Source organism: Pteropus vampyrus, unplaced genomic scaffold (genome assembly GCF_000151845.1).
Source record: "Pteropus vampyrus isolate Shadow unplaced genomic scaffold, Pvam_2.0 Scaffold3, whole genome shotgun sequence".
Classification (NCBI taxonomy): domain Eukaryota; kingdom Metazoa; phylum Chordata; class Mammalia; order Chiroptera; family Pteropodidae; genus Pteropus; species Pteropus vampyrus.
In genome coordinates, this window is record NW_011888784.1 from 17334619 (window position 1) to 17356557 (window position 21939).

General features: G+C 37.5%; 2 protein-coding genes, 1 long non-coding RNA gene and 1 other non-coding gene across 10 annotated transcripts in view; 2 read left to right on the forward strand and 2 right to left on the reverse strand.

Annotated features, from left to right (window-relative positions):
• RNF138 (ring finger protein 138) overlaps positions 1-3886 on the reverse strand; it is a 34998-nt gene extending 31112 nt beyond the window's left edge. The window contains exons 1-2 of one of the 5 annotated variants that reach the window (XM_023531762.1): positions 3794-3886; positions 3247-3428 (exon numbers count right to left, since the gene is read on the reverse strand). In XM_023531762.1, coding sequence (XP_023387530.1) covers positions 3247-3356 — 110 coding nt within the window. In that variant the 5' untranslated portion in view covers positions 3357-3428; positions 3794-3886. Of the gene's footprint in view, positions 1-3246; positions 3590-3793 lie in introns of those variants that run through there. The other 4 variants (XM_011361875.2, XM_023531765.1, XM_011361863.2 and 1 more) reach the window with 4 other exon arrangements.
• On the forward strand, positions 2713-8927 carry LOC111741091. 3 transcript variants are annotated; one of them, XR_002780875.1, is made up of 4 exons: positions 2713-2734; positions 4763-4888; positions 7897-8026; positions 8480-8927. It is a non-coding gene; the product is annotated as an uncharacterized LOC111741091 (long non-coding RNA). The 3 variants fall into 3 exon arrangements; XR_002780871.1 differs by lacking the exon at positions 2713-2734 and adding an exon at positions 2750-2999; XR_002780870.1 differs by lacking the exon at positions 2713-2734 and adding an exon at positions 4027-4330.
• Positions 8928-9198: 271 nt separating this feature from the next.
• Positions 9199-9305, forward strand: LOC111741709. Its single transcript, XR_002781067.1, has one exon. It is a non-coding gene; the product is annotated as a U6 spliceosomal RNA (small nuclear RNA).
• A 7095-nt stretch (positions 9306-16400) lies between these two features.
• RNF125 (ring finger protein 125) overlaps positions 16401-21939 on the reverse strand; it is a 29382-nt gene continuing 23843 nt past the window's right edge. The window contains exons 5-6 of the mRNA XM_011361888.2: positions 19665-19772; positions 16401-17225 (exon numbers count right to left, since the gene is read on the reverse strand). Coding sequence (XP_011360190.1) covers positions 17139-17225; positions 19665-19772 — 195 coding nt within the window. The 3' untranslated portion in view covers positions 16401-17138. The remainder of the gene's footprint in view (positions 17226-19664; positions 19773-21939) is intronic.

Consider the following 21939-nt stretch of genomic DNA (forward strand, 5'->3'; position numbering starts at 1 on the left):
TGTTTAAGTTTCCCCTAACTTTAAATTAACAGATGCTAGATGAATTTCTGTTGTTACTTATCCATTCTCCTAACAAAAGTCTGATCAACAGACGTTGAGAGAAAAAAAACAACTTTGCTATCCATCATGCTCCCATTTTAGTATTAATTAATTTAAAATCTGGCACCTTTTATTTTCCTAGTCTATAATCAAAATCATTCCTCAAAAAACTTTTTTTAAAAAATCAGGTATTTTAAGCTGGCCTTCAGGACTTAAAATGTTAAGTCAATTTTATATTACATAATAAAATACAAGTTTTTTTTTTAAAATTATGCCATTTTATAAATAACTATTTGTTAAGGGGATTTGGATAAAGTCTTAAAAGCCTTAAGAAAAAAAAGATAGTCTAGAGCAGTCATTTATTAAATCGGCAAGAACCCATGTAAGCCTGGCTTTCAGAATTACAACAAATCTGTAGAAAGAAGAAATTTTAAAAATATATATGCTCAAATAAGATACCAATAAAGTTGTTAAAGTTATAATATAAACTGAAATATTATAAAATATTTCAGAAATATAAACCGAAAATTCAGGGACTGGATAATCCAAAGCAAGTTAATAGAGAATCATACAAATCTGTATTTAATGAGCAGTAGAAGCTGATTTATTTTAGCTTATATTAAAAGATGCTTCCTTACAGAGATGCCCAAAAGCAAACAGATTAGATTTTCATTTTTAAGACAAGGCATTAACTTGTTATTACATGTAATTTTCATTGTAATGGAGCTTACTTCTAACAATGTACAAGAGCTTTTTATTTCCTTGACCATTCCAAAAAAAGGGAAGAAAGGAAGTTTGGTTCAAAGAGTCTTTGAAAATAACAAAGGAAAACACCAAAAGGGTTAAATACCTTACCACTATACCAGTCTGTACCTTCTTCTGAAAACTTACTTTGAATACCTGTTCAACTTTAATATTCATAAGTCATCTTTACATGCTTTTCAAAATATCACATCTGACCTAAGCATCTGACACTAACTACTGTTTTCCTTAAATTTTTTGTGTTTCTACTGTCACACTCCATCCTGGTTTTCTTCCTATCCTGTCCATTCCTCACGCTGCACTTTATTCCATTCCATATTTAAAATTGTATTCTCCAGCACTTTGTTCTATCTAGGCCCTCTGATATATTTCAATTTATATACCTCTTCTGTGGCTACATCCATACTCACAGCTTTAGCTCCATGTATTCCAGATCTACATACACACACCTAACCACTGGACATATAATCATCAAATCTTACACGATATCCTTAAAATGTCAGGAATCTCTTCTATCCAGTTCCATTATCATTACCTTGGTTCAGGTTCTAATCATTTCTCTCTCTGACACAACAAAGAATGATCTATTCACTAGTCTCATCACTAACAAACTGGGGGCTGAAGACAGGAGATGGAAGAGGATGACAGAGTAGCATATATTCCTTTTATCAACAAAAACTGCTCTATATTTCATTTCCTTTCCATATCTAGTCTGGTCAAATCCAAGGGACAATGAGATGATTTGAGAAAGGGCCTCAACAATCATCTCCTCTCTCTTTTCCATAGCCTTGAGGTCAAACCAAATTAGTCTGATTTTAAATATCCCGTAAGAGAAGTGGACCAGAGCAAAGTGCTTGGAATTTTGAGGGGAGATAGTGACCTAAAATGATTCTTTCCAGAAAAAATTTACTTCCTCTCACTTTGCCCTCTTTCCCTCCCTTCCTTCCACCCACTGTCAGCACAAGCACAGGAAAGGCATCAAGTTATGATAATGAATACTGACAGATCAAAGGCCAGAAAACATACACTGCCCTAGACATCTCAAAATATTTTTCTAACAATCTGCATTTGTAGCACCAAATAATAAAGGAATTTCGCACTGTCATTCATCTCCCTTAAACAAAAACATAACTGGCATAACTTCTATCATGAAATGTCACATACTCTCGGTTCACACAATCACCACAGAATAGGAATAGGTAGACAGTAAACACTGGGGGGATCAGAAGAATGGGTATCAAGAAACAACTGTAATGAAATTTCTGATTAACCCAAACCCAAAATTCAATCCAGTCTTTACAAAATTATAGAAATTTCCTCTCCAAAACAAGAAATATATTTAGAAATTTGTTTAATTTTTCTCAGCTATTTGCAAGCACACAGAAATTTCATGCCTGAGTGTATTCCTTTTGAAATAAAGATTTCCAGGCCTCACCTGCCAAAAATTCTTTTGTAAGTCTGGAATGGAGCCTGGGAATTGGTATGTTTACTCAAAAAGTTCCCCAGGGACTCTGATCGACAGCCAGGTTTGTCAGAAGTACTATATACCTTTACAAGAAGGGCTCCTTCCAACCCTGACATTCCAGCAGTCTATAAAATTATTAAAGTTCTCCCTATAAATATGCCAAATCAAACAGCATGACACCTCACCTATTCCTTTTGTGTTCTTCCTCAATCCTAGAGTTACTGCCTTATTTTCAATTCATTCCTTCTAACAGCAGTCTTCCTTTTTCATCTCCACCCTTGTAGTAACCAAGTAATAAGCAGAAAGACATAAAACAAAGGGAAACTATCACTTCAATACCCGGAAATCCTGTCAGTTCTAACAAGAGAGTAGAAACCCCATTCTAGATTATTCTAATATGTACTAAATTAAAAAAAAAAAAAAAAAAAAAACACTTTCAAGGGGGAGTCTGTGAGGCAGAGCTGAAAGGTAAGTTAGGTAAGATTTCTTGAATCTGGAAAAGATGGACTAAGATTCTAAAAGGAAGAGAAGGGAAAACTTTAAAGCAGGGCAGGTGACAGAGTGGGGCGAGCGGACTGGTGGAGGCACCTCGGTGGGTTTTGACACTCGACACCCAGCCTTCACTCAGGTTGCTAGGAAACAAAAAGGCTCCACGTTCCTATCGGTTCCTCTCTGGCCTGGAAGAGAAGACAGGGGCCTTCGGGACCTGAAGACGCCACAGAAAAGTACCTGGGTACTGCCCTGGGGGCGCGAAAATGAGGGATATCTGAGGACCGGAAGCTCGGGCTGAGGGGACCCGGAGCAGGGAGGAGAGAGGGCCGCGGTTCTGATGGAGAGGGAACGGGCCCTCTGCGAAGAGCGGCGCTCGGGCAGGCCGCGGCGGGCTCCGCTCCCGCCAAGCCGAGGCCGAGGGTCCCCAGCCGGATGCGGGGCCTAAACGACCACCCAGCCTCCGCGCTGGAGAGGGGGCGTCTACTCACACGTGCTGACAGGCCGAGGTCCGCACGGGCGTTTTGAGCACCTCCTGACAGACGGGGCAGTAGAAATCATCTTCGGTGTAGGAAGTGGCCGCGGAGAGGTCCTCGGCCATGGCGGGGTGGGGAATCAACGCGGCAGCAGCCGCCGAGGTGGATCTGGCGGTGGCGACCCGGGGCCCGACTCCCTGCGCGTACCCAGAGAGGGAGGGGAATCGCGTCAGGAAGCGGCTCACGCCAGGAAGGAGGCGGGGCCAGGGCGGGGCGGGGCGGAACGCGGAGACGCTACGGCCGCACGCGCGAGATCGGGGCGGCCCCCAGAGCTGCTCCTCCCGCTGGGCGGGACCGGCAGGCAGGGCCTGGAGGGAGTCCGCGTAGAGAAACCCAGCAGTTGGGTTCAGTTTCACCTCTACTCCAGCTCGAAGCACGCACGGCGCCGCCCCTCCCGCTGGGAATGGCGCCAGTAGCCAGCTCAAGGCCGCGGTCTCCCGTCTGAGGCAACTCCCGTACCCCACTCCCAAACGCGGGCCCGGCTCCGCCGCTATCCCTTTACTTCGCCTCTGGTCTTTCTCGGCTTTTCGGCTCCTTTTCCCCACTTCCACCCCGAGCTCCGCCGCCTGCGAAGTAGTCTGGCTCCTTGCCTCAACCCAGCGTTTCTCGCAGGTCCCGCCCCGCCCAGCCGCACCCCGCCCAGCCCCGGCGCTTGCGTAGACGCTCACTTGGGAGCCCCAGAGTGGCGCGGCTGTTAGAACTGTTTCCCCACGCGTGTTGATAGAAACCTGACCCTGTGCAGGCCTCGTGCTAGTCGGGCCGCCACTGACTTCGCAGCTGAGACCGGGAGGGGAGTGGTGGGCGGAGTGCTGCCGGGCTCATCAGCCTCAAATGGTGCCGGGCCCGGGGCTCACGGTGCACCGGGATCCCACCGCTCCCTCCAGCAGCTCTCCCGTGTCATTGCGCTGTCTGTAGCCTGTCTGGGAGGTCACCGAACTCCCTAGACGGCAGCGAGCACCCGGCGGAGGAGTAGGGAAAGAGCGGCCTCCATAGCAACCGGCGCGTGGCTCCTTCAGTAGGTTACGACATAAACAGCAAGGTGCCCGCCCACCTTTACCCACCCCAGCCTTGTTACAGCGGGAACCTCATTTCTCACCTCTCCTATCAAATCTTGGATTTTTCGGGATTTTCCTTTTTTAAAAAAATCACTGTTAAAGATATGATCCTTACTATTTATTTGTCAGAATGTTATGATCGTGTCAACGTGTGTCATGAAGCAAGTATTATCGGTTACGAGATTTTAATCCTTTGGGGAAGAAAATTAAAAATAAACTCCTTTTTGAGGGTTTCGTTTTCACCCTTAATGTGACTAACCGAGTCACAGTTGCAGATGCAGTCTTCCACCCGCACCTTTGTTTTATTTCGGTTTTTGATTCATTGAAGCATGGATACGGTAGAAGCATGGATCTAGATATTTAACCAATGTTATTCTCTAAATGTTTTTATTTTTTAATGGGCCTTTCATTCGCAGGTGTATCCCCCCAACTGATAAATCTCTAAGATGGGATCACAACCACAGGAAAAGAGCTAAGGAAAATCTGGAACATCATAAAGCATCCTCAATTAGCTTCAGGAAAAAAAAGAAAAAAAAAACATAGTATGTTAAAGCTCTCCATCGTGGTCTAAATTCTAAGTAGAAGCCATCAAAGGGACTAGTTAATTCAGTTTTGTCATATATTGTCTAGTATTGCACTTGGCACTGATAGGTATTATGCAAGTGTTATGAACTTTGCTTTAAGCTAATTTACACTTTGGGATGTCTATCAAAATGAAGACAAAACTTAGTATTTGCCAAAGTATTAAAATTTTTTATTAACAGTGACTATTAATGAAGATAGGAAGTGGAATTATTGGATTTGTGTAGACCTAGAGAAAACCTCATGGAGGAAATGTGTCCTAATGTGCATCTTAAAATGATTCCTGGAATAATACACACTGAATTATTTGTCCAATGACCAACTAATTCTAACAAACTACAATATTTTGTATTTTTGTTCCCACTCCTCCCTAGCAAGAATAGTGAAAGTAGATAGAGCAGGAAGGTTAATGTTAGCTTCAAATTTCATGGGAAGAGAAAGAGCACTTCATGAGAGGGGAAGCTAATAGTAGTCCAGGTGCTTTTCAAATTTGTTTATAAAAGGGTTCTTGTATTCCATATTTTACCTTTTCGATAATATATTTCCAATCAGATTTCACTCATTATGACTAGGAAGTAAAGTGTATTTTCAACTTAATAGAGCGGTTTCCTTCACTCATTAGGAATTCTTAACATTAATTTTGTGACTTTAATTTTATTGCTTCATTCTTTCTTTGTAATGGGAGCCTTCCTAATGCCCTAATCCAAACGTTTGAATTACTTCCCCATATATTCTAAGAAGTCACTTGACATACATGTAAGCAAAAAGGTGTCAATATGAGGAAAATTATCAAAAATGTGGATAAAGGGAAAATATAGTTACCTTCCAAGAGTTAAGCTTAGAAAAATAAACCATAATTGCCAAACGACACAATCTTCTGTCTTGGCAGCAATTCATGAGAAAGATTACTTGATATTTTTATGATAATGTCACAGATTTACTCAAAATACATTCGGCCTTGTAAGTAAAATATTGTTGGCCTCTGGACAATAGGAGAAAAACAGATAAACTTAATCTGTTACAATAATTTAGTTGCTTTAAGTTTAAAGCACTCCATCACTTATTCCATCTCTCTCAGTCTGTTCTGACCAAATGGCATCCTGGAGTATAGGAGGGAAGAGAAACGGGTAGCTAACATGAACTCGAGACACTACTGGGGAATTTGGGTACTGCAAGGATATCTGCAAGGTCTCCTTGAAATTCTTTATAGACTTATCTGCAGTGGCTAATTTTGGCTGCTCCTTGAGATTCAATGAATCCTGGTGCTGGTGCCTGCGGACTGCTCTGGCCTATCTTAGCGAGGCCAAGAGTTTGTGATGTGCCCTGGTTAATTCAGCCTCACCAACACTGTAGAACCCTCTGAATCTCTACCACAATGATCATTTAGTTCCTTGCCCCTCAACATGGAGGCACCTTAGCTGGCCCTCATACTCTGAACGCATCTGTTGTCCATGGCATCCTTTGGGGTCCTTGCCTCTGCCACTCTGGGAAGGAAACTCATTCTGCCTAAACATTCTATGTCACTGGATTTACTTGAAGTGCTGACCCCTGTGTTGGTTCTGAACAGCCTATAAGGCCACGTGTTCCAGTTCTCCAACCCTCAGCAGTCCCCTCAACCTATCTAACATACCTTTCTTTCTCCTATTCTGTCTCTTTTCCAACCACATTCTTTTGGACTGGAAAGAATGGACTTTTCCTCTTGCCATTTACTGTTGATTGGGCACTCACATATGCAAAACTCTCTAATCAAGTCCAGGTAATTAAACTAGGCCAGGTAATTAATACCCTAAAGGCATAAATAAATGAATTTAGAAAGTCAATTTCTTCCTTGATGAAGCCCGGCTTTGTCTTACTAAAGAGCCTGAAAAGCCTGTTTAGCTGGGAAAGTGGTTGCCTTTAAAGAAGTGAACTGGGAAGCTGGGGGATGGAATGAGAGGGAGGCTTTTGTTTTTACTGTCTACCTTTCGGTATCTTTTCAAATTGGTACCATGCATAGTGTTAATGTTCAGCTGGTTCACACCAGTACAGCTCTCCTAGTCCTTTTCCAGCCTTGTCCTTTCTGATCTGTCCTGAATGGCCAGTTGTAAATTTGATTCCAGTTGTCAAATATTTTCAACATCACTACTGATCATGTACATAAATAACATATTTACTGAAGGCATATAATTTAATTGTTCAAGCTTGTTTTAGTAATGTTCTTTAAAAAAAAAAAAAAAAGCGCTACATTCTTTTCATTCCTGTTGAATTAATTAGAATTTCTTCTTTTCCCCACCTGCCCCAACACAAACATGCAGATTGATGCCTCAGGCTGAGTAGGAAGGAGGTCAAGTGAATAAGAATGAAAGGGAAACAGCAAGCACCATGTTCCTATTAACAAACATTCATAAAATCCACTCCCATCCCCCACTCAAACAAATCATGATCATTGTTCAGTTATCTTCTCTCTTTTTCCCACCTACGTGGTTCAGGAGGCAACACTCATTCCCAGCTCAAGGTGAAAAATTTTGACTGAGTTGGGCCATTCTAGATGGGCCATTTCCATTTCTTTCTTGCCAGTGATTTAGGCATAGGTATGTAACTCAATTATAACCGAAGAGGTGTAAAGGGAATTCTTCTGAAGGGCTTTAGCATGTGCTTTGCTGATCAAAAACCAAACAAATAGGAATACGCAATTCCATGCTACATCCGGATATTCTCCCGTCTATCTGTGCTGCCTGGAACTCTGCAACCATCATGAAACCATGAAAATAATATGCCAATATACTGAAGATGGCAGAGCTGAAAGATGGAAAGAATGTAGGTTCTTGATGTAGTTGAGCCATTCAATTAATCTAATCAACACTGGAACTGTCCAATATCCTATCTGTTAAACCTTTCTAGTTTAAGCCATTCTCAGTTGGCTCTTATTTGTTGCTCAAGTATCTGAGCTGAGCATCTCCTTCTTGACTCTGATCCATTTCCCCACCAGTCCCCTGTTCTGCTGCATGGTGCTGGAGCTCACCCTTGCAAACTATTTCCCATTTCTCCTTGCCAACGGACTTCTGGCTGTGTTCAGACAATGGGAGGTACTGACGAAGAACCAGAAGGAAGAAGCCAAGGTATTTCTCCCTCTCTGATACTATGATTTATAATAAGAAATATATATTTGGTCTTTTCCCTATTTCTGGCAAAGAGCTACTAAAACCTTTGTAATTTCCTAAGCGATGAAAGCTGTCTTTTGTTATGTTAATGAGGTGGCTTTTGGAAAGCCCCTAAGTCACTTGAGGATGGGGGCTGGTCACCAGAAAAGCAACCGTGTGATTTAAGGGTTGGAACTTTATGTCCCACCCCTAGACCTCCAGGGAACTTCCTAAAAGTAAACACCAAAAACTTTGTCAGGTCAGCTAGGCCGTTAAAGCATGGGCTACACTCACAGATTTATGTTTTTTAGCAGCAACTCTGAGGGGTAACACATACCAGTTTACTCTGTTTGACAGACTTTGTCTCAGGACTGGACAGTGTGAATAAAGTAAGCTGGCTGGGCTGGCAGAGTATTTCTTTGTCTTCTACAGGTCGCTGGCCAGTACCGGTCCAAGGCCTGTTAGGAACCGAGCCACACAGCAGGAGATGAATGGCAGGCGTGCGAGTGAAGCTTCATCTGTATTTGCAGCCGCTCCCCAGCGCTAGCATCACCACCTGAGCTTCACCTCAGATCATCAGGTGGTAAATTCTCATAGGAGCACTGGTCTTTGATGCCAAAAAAGTTGGAGACCGCTGTTCTAGAATATCATCAACCTCCAAACTGAATTCCAGTTCAGTGTACATTGCAATGGCAGTGCCATCCTGTTTTGTCAGGAGGAGAGCCAATGTGAGGTACTGTGGTGCGGCTCAGAGTCAGGGTACTTCAAACCCTTCATTAATTCCTTCCCATTCTAGTTGCCAGGATCTTATACTTTCTCAGTCAGCATTTCAACCTTATACCCAGAAAAGGGAAATAAATCAGAGAATTAGACTTCTGTACTTCAGTCTTACTTACTTGATTTAGACCTAAACATCTTCAATTCCCAACTCTTCTTTTTCACTATCCATATCCAGGTAAATCTTGATGGGAGCATGCAGATTTCTTGTTGTTACTCAGGAAAAATCAATATAATCTGATTTATCAGTGTGGGTCCAATCACAAAAGAAAAGTTTGAACAGACACAGTAATTTGAACTGAGAACATTTAATATAAGGAATTTTTAATTCAAATAGGGGATTGTCATAAGAAGTAGAGATCTTTAAAGAATATAGGGTTGAGTGCTCACTCTTTGTACTAAAATTGAAACAATATAGAGAAAATTAGTATGGTCCCTATGCAAGGGTGATACACAAATTCGTGAAGTGTTTCAGATTAAAAAAAAAATTTTAAGGAATGTAGGGTTGAGATAGAGTACCCAAGGAAGGCCTCTGCCACTACCACCACTAGGGCTGAGATCCAGACCTCACTGGAGAAGTCCCAGCTGTAGCTCACTGGATGGCAGAGAAGTCACTGTGGTGCCATGCTGTCAGAACTTGCTGGAAATCTGTCCTTTAGGATGTCAAAGAAACTATTTGTTTCTCACAGGAGGTATTCTGCTACAATACCATCCAGAGGGATGTTGCAGGAAGCTTCTGTGTGCAGGGTGCTACTGGTCACAGTGCCCTGTAGGAGTTGAGGCTGGCCCTGTGAGCTACAGGAAGCAAGCACACCAGAACCAGGAAACAAAACCCTTTTCCTTCTGCATTTCTCTCTAGTGCTCTCTATTGGCAAAACTTGCTATTGTGCCACGGGGCAAAGGAAAAATACTTAAAGGGCCCAGATTCATTTTCATACAGCAGGCGTAAAAGGAGTAAATTTTGAGCTGAGGATGGATTAAAAACTGGCATATTGATACTGACTCGTTGACATTTTACTACTAAGTCCTCTAAAGTTTTTCCATAGCCATACACCTTAAGCCCAAGAGAAATAAAGAAAATAGCTTAGGTAATTGTTTTAAATCTACGTACAAAATCTTAAGTTCTTACCCCATAATACAGGAATATTTCCTGCCCCACACTCCCCACCTAGCCACAGCTCAGCTAGTTCTCCACTTTCTCTTATGATCTAAAATAATGATCCCCCTTCTGGTACTGATTTTTATATCACTTAAGACTCTTAAGTTTGAATTACAGAACCCAACTTCAACTAGGTAAGGGGATAAATGAATTTTAAGGATTGAGAATTATTGCATGGAACCTGCATTAGTCAAATTTCTTTTGGTTGCTAGTGATAGAAATACAAGTTAAAATGGCTTAAGCAATAAATAGAATTCTCCAGCTCGCATCATTCCACTAGTAACACTTAGATAAATGACTGTTCGAAACCAAAGGAACAAAAGATACCAGGATTTAGTTTCTCACTTTATCTTGGCTCTGCTTCGCATGGGTTGACTTTAGCCTCAGGCAAACTCTTCCTCATTGGTTTCCACATGCTGTTATTTGAGCACAGGATGTGCAGTGTGAAAAACAACAATAGCATCACCACTAAGAACTGCCTTCTTTTCCTAAGAGTTTCTTCAAAAATCCTTTAATTAAGTGATACTAACCTAGATTGATGACTCATCAATAAATATTTAAGAATGTACAACCACTGCATAAGGGGGAAGAAAGAATGAAACAAAGCCGTGTGTGTTTTAAACTTCATCAGAAGTCTCGAGAGAGACCAGTGGGCAGAAAAAATAGCAACAAGAAGGAGTTATTTGGTTTCTATATTTAAGAACTGTATTTTTGAAACCTAAAGTGCTTGCCAGTGAGATAATACTTCTTTCTTAAATTTTACTGACAATTATAATTTCCCAGACTAGGTGGCATAGAAATATATATACACCATGGTATTTGGTTTACCCACATACCAATTTTGTTTGTTTATTGTGGTAAAAAACAAAACAAAACATACAACTTAAAGCTTAACACTTTAACCATTTTAAAGAGTAAAGTACAGTGCAGTAGTGTTAACTATAAACCTTGTTATGCAACATCTCTAGAACTTTGTCATCTTACAGAACTGAAACTTTGTCTATTAAACAACTCTCCTTTCCTCCCTCCCCTTGGCCCCTGGCAACAACCATTCTCTTTTATGTTTTCTTTTCTCACCTCTTTAATTCCTCCTCCTCACCCCCCCACCCCCACTACTTCCACCCCTGACCTACAGATGTTGCTGTCTCCCCTTAAGAACTGGATCTCTGAAGGCAGAGCGTTTCCTCCCACACTCGCCCCCGGGGTATGGTCTGTGGCTCCACCTGGGGTGCGAACGCAGGACCTTCTGCATGTAAAGCAGACGTGCTAACCACTACACTAGGGAGCCATCCCCTATTTTATGTTTTTAAGAGTTTGACTACTTTAATTTTTTTTAATTAGAAAATTATTGCTTCTGTCTTTAACGTAATTTTAAAATCAGCATGCCTCAAGGTTGACATTTCTGTAGAACACACTTGAAATACTGTCAAAAGACAGTATAGTTTTACATGTAAGACTGTGACTTTCTTACATACATTATTACATGTCAAAGAGACAAAGTGAAATACAGGTAGAGGTATATCAAAATATAGTGGCTATAAGAACTACACCTTTCCTTCATTTAATCTGATAGGTGAGATAGCTAATTTTATTTGGCTACCTAGGTTAACTCTGTAGCAAATTACTACATTGTGTAATCTGGAGCAAATTAAACTCAGCAACTATAATATATAATATACAGTTGTCCTTCAGAATTAGCACCATACTTCTAATATTACTGAATGAAGGAAAACTAATACCACTTCTTGTACTAAGAGCTGTACCAGTGGACTGAATCACTACTTTAGAACTCTGTCTAGGAGAGAAGTTGTCTAATAGTTTGGCTCACTTGGCAGGTGTATCTTTAAAGAGTAGTGATCCATCTGGCTTGAAGAATTTATTCAGTAAGAATATCTTGGTTATGGTTCCCAACTACAATTTGTTCGCTAATTCATTCATCAGGTATTTATTCAGTGCTTATAGGTGCATAGCACTGTGCTAGGTTCTGGGGAAACAATAATTAGTAAATTCAGACATAGGTTGCTCTTTTTATTATAATTTTGTTCCTCATGTAGACTTTGCTAGTGAGAAAAGAATATGCAGAGGAGCTAACATGAGTATTCTGATCCATTTGTCATCTACTCATTTTTTCATTCAACAAACATATTGTTAAGGATCTCCTGTATCCCTTTAAAGTTCATATGTTGAAACCCTGATCCCCAATATGATGGTATTTGGAGGTAGGGCCTGCATTACCTCTGTAACCACCTTTCCATCCTGTTGTGGTGAGGGATGATTGGGGAAGTATGTGGTTATAAACAAATGCTATGAGGTCAAAGTAATCTGTAATTCTGAGGCTGGAGAATAGCTACCTGGAAAATAGCCAGGATTCACAGTAGAACTTAGTTGAGTGCTGGGATTTGGGGGTTTATAATCGTACCATGACCTGATCTATCTAAACCAATCTCTCCATGTGGTTTGCCTTCACTGGGCCTCTTATATAGCTGCTTTGGGGCAATGATTAGTCTTAATCAAGACCCATGTATTGCCTTCTCTGAAATCTGCAGGATTAAAATACCAGATGATTTTCCGGTAATAAGATAAAATATTTCTTAGCTTCAAAGATCTCAGACATAGGTGACCCTCTGTAATATTTTGTCTCATTTACTTCAATAAAGATAGCCTAGATGACAAAGCTAAGTCCTCCCAACTCATCCTGAGTTCTTTCTATCTTTCAGGATGTCACTCAGTAAAGAAAGTCATCAGAAGTCATGTCAGTAACACCTGTGTTCTGGCCTGTACCACTTGTGAAAAACCTAAAAGGCTTTCATATGTTTGAGCATATTTTGAACTGGGGTATACATGAGAGCTACAGCCACCCAAAACTTGGTATGTATTTAGCAGAGAGTAGGATATACAGAGTTTTTGTACGTTTTACCTTTTAAATTTCGTTGAAGCCCATTGGAAGCAGAACCAATAACTCCATGGTACTCGGCATTACCTTGGGCTAAATCAATGTTTCTAAACCTTAGCACTATTGACATTTGGGGCAGGGTAGTTCTTTGTTGTGAGGGGGCTGTCCTGTCATTGTAGAATGTTAAGCAGCTTCCTTGGCTTCTACCCACATCTCTGGCCAAAATTGTCACTAGACATTGCCAAATGTCCCCCAAGAGGTAAAACTACTTGCAGTTGAGAACTACTGGCTTAAATGGAGGTATATTTTTGTGATAGATATTGCTGAATGATGACAAATTTAAAAGCATAGTAGGTTTATATAAAAAATTATCAATATTTAAAAATAGACAGGGTTAAAGGGGTCAAATATGTGGTGACAGAAAAAAAAATCTAACTATGGGGGATGAACACAAAGTGTAAACATATATATGCCTTAGTGTTAAAGTGTACAACTGAAACTTATTGGATTTCATTAACCAATGTCACCATAAAAAATAAATAAATAGATAAATAATAGACATAGTATTTTATTGAAAGCAATGGTCCTGCCATTCTTTATTTCTTGCAATACATATTTACAGAAGAAAAAAAGAACTCTACATTTTCAATTCTGATCATTATACAGATTTTTTTTCAGTTGAATGATAAAAGAATGAATCTCTTAATGACTTTTTAAAATAACTTCAATACTTAAAGGTACAAATTATATGATAAACATTCAATAACTGGAGTAAGCTCATTTCAAAATGGAAGACACTTAGCACCCAGTAAGTCATGAAGCAACATCACTGCAGCCAGGATATCTTAGGCGATCTGACCTGAAACCATGTTTTCCACAGATTCACAATCTAATTTTTCAACCAACGTTTTAGAAACTTTAGGTGTTTGTAGGGTTAGAAGAATTTAGCCTTTGAAGAATTACATGTGAATCAGATTTCCCATATGTGGCCTTGAAAAAATTGCATCTTGAGGCACTACAAAGATGGTGAAACTTTTTTGTCAGTAGTCAACAAACAGCTTCAAATACTGGTTTTCATTTTTTTAAACAATGAATTATAGGTTTCTTTTTATAAAATGTTAAAAGGCACCACGAAACAATAAATATTTGTACTCGACCATTTTAGAACTCAAAACAATTCAAATGGCAAAATAATTCAGGCGGCCAGCACCTAATTTGTCCTGTAGGTGGCAAAATTATCATAAGAGGAACCCAGGGACAGGATGCAGAATTGCTGTATTGAGGTTAATAGTGGTAGGTGACTTAAAGCTTTACTTAAAATATAGTTTTTCAAGTTTTTCAAATTTTACAAATTTAAAGATGCCTTTTGTAGTGCTCTGATTTATTTTCCGGGCCCTCAATACTAATGGTCAGAAACATATTCTTTTACTTTTCAGGGACTACATTTTCAGTCTTTCGATTACCTCTCAAAAGTTCCTCTCCTTTTGTACTTGTCCAACAGGTTTTGCTTTATTGGATGATCCATCCAAATTTGAGAAAGTGAGGTTGTTAAACTAAAAATCTTTGTTACTTGTTCACAGCTGTGAAATCAAGCTTGAAATCAATATCTGAAAAAGAGGAAATAAAGCCCTCTAAACTCCATTGGCTTTACGTTTTTCTAATTACCTTGTAGTGGATGGCAGAATAGTAAGAAAGATTTTCAAGAAGTAATGGATAGTTTATTATAGAACATTTTGGGCACCACGGTCACAACTACATTTATGTGTAAGGAACAAAAAAGTTTATAAATGATTACAATTAAAAAGCTAACTGCAGCCAAACATTCTAACTAGTCTTCATAGCTTCTTTGCTTGCTTTCAAGATGAAAACATTATTCTGTGTCCTGGATTCATCACTAAAGAGAGCCAGATATGAAAAATAGAGCTATCAAATAAGGATTGGTGGCAAGCACTGGATGGAGCGACTTGACAACTAAGACTAAATAGAGGACAGAGGGAGAGAGCATAGTATGTTATATACTGTACCAATATGTTCTGAAAATGTTGATAAAGTACGACCTGAAAAAATAGTGGGAGAATGGGGAGAACAAATGAAAAAAATGTTTGTTTCAATTATCATACTGGTTGTATGAGTACTATTATTCTGAAACTATTGCATGTGTAAGATAGAGGAAATGAATAATTGTGGGATATTCTAATTCTATTATGCCCTGTGTCTTTGAAAACCAGGGTTCTCAGTATAGAAAACTGGAGATGCAGCTGAAATAGAAAAGATTAGGTAAAAACCCTGTAGTACTCAATTTGATTTGGAAGTATCAAAATAAACTTATGAAGTGTTTTAACTTTAAAAAAAAAAAACAGACAAATCCTAGCTCTCTCCTAGAAACAGTCACAAATCTAGTAGCATTGAGCATAACAGCCCTGATTATGGTTTTGAAATACCATTATTCACTGAAATTAGCCAGACTTCTTGGAGAAATGGCAGATTCCAGGTCTGGGACAGGAAACATACATGTTGAGCCTGGAATATTTTGTCATACGAGACAGCAAGTAAGCTATTAAAGATTGCTAGAGTAGTATCAAAAGGACTCAGAGATAACTTGATGAAGCACCCAGTGAACAAAGATGGGGTAATATGAGCTTTAATAACGTAATATTTAAAATGAATTAAAGCCTCCCAAATATGTTTGAATCTAGGAGTTTATAATACTTAAAAGTGATCCCTGGAAGATGATAGGAAACAAGTTTATTATCTTGAAAATTGGCAAATAAAGGGAAAATTTCAAACATTTGTTTTTCTTTTCCTATATGAACCAAGTCATACATGTGGAGAAACATCTCTTTATAAAAATGTTCCAAGTAATAAATGAAAAAGAAGTGATAGACTATTCTCAAACCCACAATAAATCAATGAATCTGGGCACTGAATATCAATTTCAACTGACCTCACAAAAAGAGAAAACCAGACATTATATACCCCTCTGATGTAAGAATACACATGACCTATAGTCTTGCCAAAAGGATTGTACCTGCTCAAACCTCTGGATCCATCTGTCGATATTCAGAGGATGAAGGAACATGCAATTGCACCATGAGTCTGCAATTAGTAAAATACAAAGTGTGGGAAACGGGTTCTTCAATAGGTAAATTTTAAGGAAAAGAAAGAAGAGGAAAGGTATAGATTAAAAAGGGATGTAAAAGATATATCTAATATAAATAGTTTTAAATAGATAAGATTTTTTTAAAAGTATGTGGGTAATAAAGTTGGGTAGTAAAATAATAAAGAAATGTAAGGAAGTGATTACTATTATGATCAACGTAGTGGTTACTTTTGTCCTGTTGGGGGAGAGGGTTGTGAACTGTGACAGGACACACAGAGGACATCCAGTATGGCTGACAGAGTTCTAAAGGAGTGTTTTCCTATAATAATGCAATGAGCTATACATTTTCTGTTTGGTTTTCAGTATTTATGTTTTATTTTATAATTTTTCTAAAGATTAAAATAAAAATAATGTCAAAGCCCTTAGAGTTTTCCACTAAAAATTATGGATGTGAAAACTTCTGTAAATATCAACTGATGGTCCTTAAGAAATTGCCTACATTATAGAAATATTTCTAAATAAGCTACAAATATTTGAAAAATATAATATTAAATTTTTATGTGTATAGTTACAAAAAGTAAAAGAAGTATATTTTCCTAACATAAAATTTATTTTGTTACAGTATTACGTGATATGATTTGGTTAAATGGACTTTGTTGACATCCAAAATTTTACTTTCCTACTCCCATACAAAGTTATTCGTGTTATTCTAGTAGAGATTAGAGCATGAGCATTGAAACAGATTTCATATTTCCTTGAATGTCCACAATTTGTTTCACTTTCCATCTTTTTACACAGGACAAAGATTAGTTATCTTGCCCAACCATGATGGTAGTTATTAATATGTAGCATTACACAGTGTCATCCAATTTTCAAATTAAGATCCTTCACCCACATACCCAGCCTTATGTTCTCTTTCATATATTAATGGCTGACGGAGACTATTTTTTAAGTGTCTAAGAAACTCAAGAACGTAAAACAGATTTAAACCATCAAAATGAAAGCGATTTTAAAATGCAAAATAACAACAAACATGGACAAACATATGACTGTGTTGTACATTTCTGCGCATCCAAAATTGACAATTTCCCTTCAACTGTTCAAGCAGCATCTTAACAAATGGTTCAATTGCATGGTCTTCTTTCCTTTCCTTTTAATAGCATTATGTGGTGTTTGAGTGATTCACATATTCCAGAAGTGACCGGTCTAAGACTCTTCGGATAAGAGCTTCCTCAATTATATTAAAATCCTACAATAAAGAAAAATAATTAGAAATACACAATCAGAGACAGTTTTTAGAAACTGAGGCAAAATGCCTCATTTTGCAGGAAATTAAAGCCCTGAATTTAGCAACCTGTCCAAATTTCCACAAAAGCTCTCAGGAAACCTACGACTTTTGCTTTGGGCCTTTTACTGCCTATCAATTAACTAGTTATTGTCACAATAAAATAGTATTGATTTGGAATTTAAGTTTTTATCTGATCTAACCAGTAATTTTAAGTCAGCATTACAAATATTGGTCAGAGAACTATGTTCCACATAAACATAATACAAAGTAAAGTTAAGACATTCCTATAGGTTTTACCAATCCCAACAGTACTGCTGAATATTTATTTCTGAAAAAAAAACTACTGAAAGCAAAATTCTCTTCTCTTTGCCTTCCTATGACATTGAAATGTCAAAATGACATTGAAAACTTTAAGTCAGCACATTCTATAAACAAAACAAAAACTACTAAGTGCCTATCCTCTGCAACCCATCTCCTCTTCCTCAATAAACTAAAAAAAGAAAATAAAAGTAAAAGCTTTGTTGGAAGTCCATTCTGAAACATAAAAGCATAAAGGTAAACAAATAAAATCCAAATACAGACATAGGAAGAACACAAGATTTGGCACTCAGTAGTGGTTGTTTCCTAGACAATTTATTAATCTTCGAGCATCAGATATTTCATACCTAACTGAGGATAATAATACAGTACTCCCTTTGCAGAAGTAGCTGAAAGGAATAAAATGAGATAATTTTAAAAAGTGCCTATCATAGTATTTGGTAGCTTAGAAAACAAAACAAAAACAAACAAAAACAAATAACACTGCTTCAACCTCACTTCCATACCCAAAAATATGGTTTTGAGAAGGGTGAAAGGTATTCTCATCAAAGTGGCTTTATCCTGTCCAGCCCTGGATTTCTACTTTGTCCAAAAGATCTTGAGAAGAATGGACTGATATGAGCAGCCAGAACAGGTATGGAATCAACCTGGGTTTTAGAACATATTAAAGAGGAAGCCCTGTGTGCTGTGAAAAATGAGACACATAGACCAGAACCAGGCTCTGTTGAGGCTTTGTGTAATTTAGAGGCCAGAAAATATATTTGAGAAATGAAGCAGAGACTATGAAGCCTCTGTGGTGTAGCTTGTTCAATGCTTTAAGTGGTCCTTACATTCCCATTCATTCTCATTTTCAACCTGCCTAACATCAGGGCCCAAACTGTGTAAATCACTTTATGTGCATTATCTCATTTAATCCTCTCAAAAGCTTTTAGGAGTAGGTACTTTTATCCTCTTTTCACTTAAATGAACAGAAGCTCAGAGGTTAACTATCTTGCCCAAGGTCACACAGTTATAACAGAGCTGTTATTTATATCCACGTCAGGACCCAAGCTCCTTGAGTTAAATCTGGATAGTCATAATGTGCAGATCAAAAAGCAAGGAGAAAGTTTTCAAATGACAATCTTTAACAGTTATTAAAGTCTATCTTGAAATAGCATTTTTAAAAAGTCATACAAAATATGTAAATTAAAATTTAGCCCTTAACATTTCATGTATTTAGATAAAAGTAACAATAAAATATTCTATTTCAGAACATAGCTCTCAGTGATTTGCCCCCCATAATAGGTTGAAAGAGACTCAGAGGACAATACATTACCCTCACATGGCAAGGCATGAACCAAAGTACAACAAAGGCTACATTAACCTTTTGCTTGTTCTCATTTCTGATCATGGGGATACAGTCATAAGTTTTAGGACTATTTATTCTATACCTAACTTTTCTTGACTCTTAAAAAAAAGTCTTAATATAATGAGATTGGTCATGAGTTAGTAGTTATTGATGGGTGGGTGATGGGTATATGGGGGTTCATTATACTATTATACTTTTGAATTTGTTTAAAATCTTTTGTAATATTTTTTTAAGTTTGAAAAGTTTAATAAGAGTTTTGTGTTTAATGGAATTTAAGTTAAAAATAATGCCTATGTGTCCTACTATACTGATAATGACATACCTGTTAACAAGCATTCAATGTACTATAAAAGCAACTAGATGCAACACAAGCTCTGACTTATTTTATTACTGATGTGATTTCATCTGAGCTATATAAGTTTCCAAGTTCACAAAAATTATAACTATATATAGGAAGATAGTAGAGTAGAAACTAAAACAATTTAAAAGTGAAATCTGGCTCCTTATACAAAGGATAATTATATAGATCAAAAAGAATGTAATTTTGTCTAAAGCAGATAGCTACTTAATAGTCAAATTTATGAAACACTACATTTTTATGATTTCTTGATTCTAATACCTAACACTTCAGCTGTATACATATTTTTCCTCTTTAATTTTATTCACTTGGATTAAAAAGGTAAGCTTAACACAGACAGCATACAGAAATTATAAAAGTAAAAAAATATACTTACTATGAAATCGTCATAAAACAGAGTGTGACTGACTTGCAAATGTCTTATTAAACTGCCATTGAAACTGTTTGGATTCTCATTAGGTATTAAACGGCAAAGTGGACAGAACTGGAAATAAATAAGACCAGGAGTTCAAGAAAGAATTTAAAATAATTATTAGTGTTAATTTAAAAATTATAACCCCTGAACAAAGTGTATTGTAACTTTTTGAATCTGTTGGCCATACCTCAGTACTGTTTTAAAATTACATACACATTAAAGCAACATAAACAAATAAAATTGCATTTGTTCTTCATACACATTTCTTGTATATAACAGCATTGCTATTTATTTTATTTTTATCAATTGATTAAACAATATTGCAGTTAGTAGATGTACTGTAATTTACTTAATTAGTTGCCTACCTCTTGAAATACTTAAGATTTTTTGTATGTGGATATTTTGTTATTACAAATGACATTATCTATAGTGTTTATCTTTTGGGGAATTATTTTCTTAGGATAACCAGAAATGGAGATTAGTAGATCAAAGTTTATAAACATTTAAGGTTCAAAATATCTATTGCTCCACAGTTTTGTATTGCCACCAGCAATAGATTATACCACATCAGCATCAGTTATTAATATTTACACTTTCATTCCAAAATATTTATAAACTCACAAGAAACTGCAAAAACAATGCAGAGAGGTTCCATGTCCTATAACCCAGGTACTATCTTACATAACTGTAGTACATTATCAAAACCAGGAAACTGGCAATTAACTAGACTATAGATCTTAGATTTCACAACTTTTTGCATAAATTCATTTTTTAGGTGTGTGTGTATCATTCTATGAAATTTTATTACTTGTACACATTCATATAACCACCAATCATGATACAGAACAGTTCTGTCATTACAAATGGATTCCCTTATTCTGCTCCTCTACCTCCTCTTCTCTCCCTAACCCTGGCATCCACTGATCTGTTTTCCACCTCTATAATTTCATCATTTAGAGAATGTTATATAAATCAAATTTCACAGTTTTTAATCTTGTGAGAGTGGCTTTTTTCACTAAGAGTAAGGACCCTGAGATTCATCCAAGTTGTGTGCATCAAGAGTTCCTGCCTTTTTATAAATTTCTAAAGTCACCTTGAGGAAGAATTTTAAGCATAATATAAAAGATATACATCATAAAGGGAAAGATTGGTATGTTTAATTACATACAAAATTTAAAACTTCTGTATATAATTGTCAAGAAAGAAAATTTAGAAGACGTACTAGCTAGGAAAATTCATAAGACATACTATCCTAAATACCCAAAGAGCCTTTATAAATTAACAAGAATGAACTCTATTAGTTCTCATTTGTTGCATGATGTAGAAGACATAATTAAAAGTTAGACTAAGCTTTAAAAAAAAAGAGCCCCTGCCTTTTTATTGCTAGTGGTGTTCCATGGTATGGATGTACCACAGTTTATCCATTTATTTTCTGAAGGACACTTGTTTACAGTTTGGCGCGGCTACAAATAAAGCTGCAATGAACATTTGTGTATAGATATTTCTATAAACACATTTTCATTTCTCTAGGATAAATTTCCAGGAGTATGATTGCTGGTCATATGGAGAGTGTTATGGTAAACTTTGTAAAAATATACCACACTATTTTCCAAAGTAGCTATACAATTTTATATTCCCACTGAAATGTGTAAATTACCCAGTTTTTCTCATTCTCACCAGCATTTGGTACTATCAATATTTTTTTATTTTAGTCATTTTGATAGATGTGTAGTGATATCTCATCATGGTTTTAATTTGCACTTCCCTAATGGTTAATATAAATGTCTCTTTTAACATATACTATTTTATTACATTTTAACCTAGGTTTTTTTAATTCCATCTTTTCATGAATTCTTTTTTAGAAATATGAGATGCGGAATCATTACTGAGTGTCAAGTGTGTACAAGGCATTAAATTAGGTGGTATCCTCATCCGATCCTCACAACAACATAATGAATTATTACCCTTATTTGTTGATGAATCCAATTCCAGGGTGGAAAAAATTAACTTAAATTGATATTACTATAGGGAGGAAAAAAAAATGGCATAGATGATAGAGGCTCTGTTCACCCCTCTGGCAACCAAATCAAAGCTATGACAGAAACAAGGAGCAAGCAGCAAGGAAAAATTGCCTGGGATCAAGATGAACAAGCCATACAACTAGGGAGAAATCCAAGAAATCACCCTGCAATGGCAGAAGGTACGACGGGGCGAGGATGCGGGGCTGCCCAGTCAC